The 3,491-nt window shown below is 47.4% G+C and overlaps 1 protein-coding gene across 1 annotated transcript; it reads right to left on the bottom strand.

Annotated features, from left to right (window-relative positions):
* Window positions 1-472: 472 nt before the first annotated feature.
* Window positions 473-2,300, bottom strand: LOC144500316 (uncharacterized). The gene is made up of 2 exons (XM_078223030.1): window positions 2,034-2,300; window positions 473-1,672 (listed from the first exon to the last, which is right to left on the bottom strand). Exon 2 carries the CDS (start codon window positions 1,664-1,666, stop codon window positions 683-685), a length of 984 nt encoding a protein of 327 aa, XP_078079156.1. The 5' UTR covers window positions 1,667-1,672; window positions 2,034-2,300; the 3' UTR covers window positions 473-682.
* Window positions 2,301-3,491: the final 1,191 nt, after the last annotated feature.

Raw genomic sequence — 3,491 nt, 5'->3', positions numbered from 1 at the left:
GTATTTATTTTCCCTTTAGCTCCTTGTGTTGTTGCTATAGTTAGAATAGATAGAATCCCTACAGTGCAGAAGGAGGCCATTCGGCCCATCGAGTCTGTACCGACCACTATCCCACCCAAGCCCTATACCCACAACCCCAAGCATGTACCCTGCTAATCCTCCTGACACTAGGGTCAATTTAGCATGACCAATCAATCTAACCCGCACATCTTTGGACTGTGGGAGGAAACCGGAGCACCCGGAGGAAACCCGCGCAGACACCGGGAGAACGTGCAAACTCCACACAGACAGTGACCCAAGGCAGGAATTGAACCTGGGACCCTGGTGCTGTGAGGCAGCGTGAGGCACTGCGCTCATATTCCTTACATTCATTAATTCATTAATATTACATTAATCATATTCTGATTAATGTAATATTTTTGAAAAAACCTAAATTTTACATACAACATGAAATAAGTAACATCACTAGACCAGATTAAAGTTTTGATTTAATTGCATTCCAGTTCATTAAAGCGAAAATAAACATTCAATTAATCCATAATCTACCAGCTCAACGCAGAATTTAACAGGATCACTATTCCTCATTCCCCATTCAATATTTTTCTTTTGACATTACTTTTGGCCACATTTGCAGAAAGTGAGAGAGTATTTAACTGAACTCCCACAGGCAGAAACTGTCTGGTTACAGGTCTCTATCCTGCCGAGACAAAGAGCAATAGAATTTCTCCGCTTCACTCCGGCTCATGTAGGTGTAAGGCGGTCGAAATCGCTGACTCCATTCCATTTCGCAGACAGTGAGGTGTCTGTATTCCAGAGGCACCGGGAACTCGGGCTTTTCATCCGGCAGATAGAAAGCAAAACTCACAAAATCCCACCGCCGACAGTCTGGGTAACAGTCACTGACTCTCCAGCTCCCATCGCCATCCTGTGTGAGCACTCGCATTTCAGAACCTGTTGATTCTGGTCTCCATTCCCATTCGGTACCTTCCCGGGATATGACCTCAGAAGGCAGGGGAGGACATCTCTCGAATGTCTTGACACCGGGAGGATGGACAACGACAGCGTGCATGATTTCGATATTATATTTGAAAGTTCCCAACACTCTGAACTCAGGATCTTTCCCCTTACAGACTGATTTTTTATATTCACCGATTAGATCATCGATTTTGTAGGTGAATTTGAAATTCCCGTAATTGGATACTTCCAGGAAAGCGGGAGAGCTGATGAACTGCTCCAGCAGCGAGTCCCGCAAACTGCCCACATCTTGGGCTGACACTCCTTCCATGGTTTGTCTGAGCTGTTTTGTCACTGCTTGTCTCCTGATCTTCAGCTCCTTCTCCATTTCCTCCTGGTTTACTTGGACACTCCACCAGGAAAACTGGAGCTTGAGATTCTCCCCAACCTGTTTCATGTTGGCTTTTTTCAAGCTCTGGTCAGCGAGAATGCCTCGCACTCCTTTCGAATCGGTGACATGGATGAGATTGGTGATGGGGAATTTAGCCCGCTCGCCCTCTTTAGGGGCATCGATGTGTGTACCAAAGACAGCGGAATCTGGGACAGTGAAGACGCTGCCCCATTCCCTGTGGCTGACGTGTTTCTGTGGGTAGAAATCTTCGGGTCCACGAAAGCCAGACTTAATTCGCTGCCATTTTGCAGTGGTAAACATGGTTTGCTGTTTGGATAGAACAGAGTGGGATTGAGATCCATGGAGCAGCTCAAATACCAAAGGCAATTATGCAAATGAGGTGAATTTATTCAAACCCAACCCTCCTTCATTTACACACGTCATCTGTTATATAAGTGATCATGTTCCAATTTGAAAGCTTCTTACCAATTTACAGTCGTTTCTGTAAAGTCTAAATATAGTGTTTAGGCGATTTTAGTAATTTGGGTTCCACTATTCTAACACACCGACACCTCCCATTTAAATGAATTTTAACTGACGTTAAATAACTAACTGGCTTTAATTCAAATTCCCTACAATGAGGCAGTGCTGGTTATACCCACTTCACACCCCAGCCACAAAAACACACCTTTTGGAGGCGAGCTGCTCTGGACGATGAATTTAAAGAACCATCAGCAGCGAGTTACAGCTGGATGATGTTGCTGGTCCCTGCCACAGCGTTTGCTCTGAGTATGATCATCCTCCCAATTTGACACCTCAGCGAGGCCGCCCCTCAGCGGCTGAAAACGAAACAGAAAGTGGGAAAGCCTGTATTGTTATTTCATCCTCAAATAATTGGAACTTATTGATGTGTAGCCCGCGCCAGCCCAGCAAGGAATAACAAACCTTCACTCATACATTCTCCCTGGTAACAGCTGACTATGTCCCATAGCTTTATTTTCATTGGTCAATAGCTGTGAATTTTCCCAGACGGTGTTTCCCGGAAAAGCTGTGTCTTTCCTGTTTTCTTATTCTTAAGGAATTAAAAGGATACATTTTCACTCTATGATGCGCGTTATCACACACGAGGCTTGAGATGCTCAGGAAATAAAGGCTTTTATTTGCTGTAACAACGAAGCTACTAATTATATACACGATCCCAGACTGAGGGGTCCCAGACAGAGCAGAGACCTTTATACCTCTCCCAGGAAGCGGAGCCCGACTGGGATGTACCACAATAACTATAATACGAGGTGTAACAGCCCAACCCTAACCCCAACAGCAACAAGTAGAACAACCCATCCCTAACCCCAACAGCAACATATATACATACTTGTAGTACTGGCCAGACTCTGGCTCAGTACTATCTAGTGGGAACCAACGATGGTTCACCACATTCACCCCTCCTTTGAAGACAAAGGCCGGCGGGGTACAAAAAAACAGAATAATTTGTCATCAGTCTATAAGTTCAGACGGTCAGGGGGACCGCACCGTCGTTGTGACCTCCTCAATACCGGCGATGACACCGGAGTAGGCACTCGCGGTGGCGTTCTCCCCAAGGCGATGTCCAACTGTTCCTCCACAGTCTCACGGGCCGGTTGACCCTGAGGTGATGGTAATCCATGGAGTTCCGACACGCCCTGAAGTGGCGACCATCCTCTGGACTCAGGCAAGCTGTACACGGGAGTAAAAGGGTTAAGTAATGGTCCCGATGCTGCCCGCGCCGTGTCCGGAGGGGAAACAAGAGTTATGGGGTTTGTAACAGGCGGTATGGGAGCGACAGGGGTTTCTACGTCCCCTGCTGGCGCCAGGTCTCGGATCGAGACCGTGTCCTCTGGCCCGTCAGGGTATGCCACATAGGCATACTGAGGGTTGGCGTGGAGGAGATGGACCTGTCCTCCTGCGGGCCCTTACATGTCGCCGCAGGAGGACAGGTCCTGAGTACATCAACCAAGACGGTAATGAGGTCCCAGAGGAAGACTTCCGAGGGAATGAAAACAGCCTCTCATGAGTAGCGTTGGTTGCCGTACACAGGAGTGAGCGTATGGAATGGAGCGCATCAGGGAGCACCTCTTGCCAACGGGAGACTGGAAGGCTTTTTGACTTC

This window comes from Mustelus asterias, chromosome 11 (assembly GCF_964213995.1).
Source record: "Mustelus asterias chromosome 11, sMusAst1.hap1.1, whole genome shotgun sequence".
In the NCBI taxonomy this organism is placed as follows: domain Eukaryota; kingdom Metazoa; phylum Chordata; class Chondrichthyes; order Carcharhiniformes; family Triakidae; genus Mustelus; species Mustelus asterias.
This window is presented reverse-complemented; position numbering and strand designations above follow the sequence as displayed.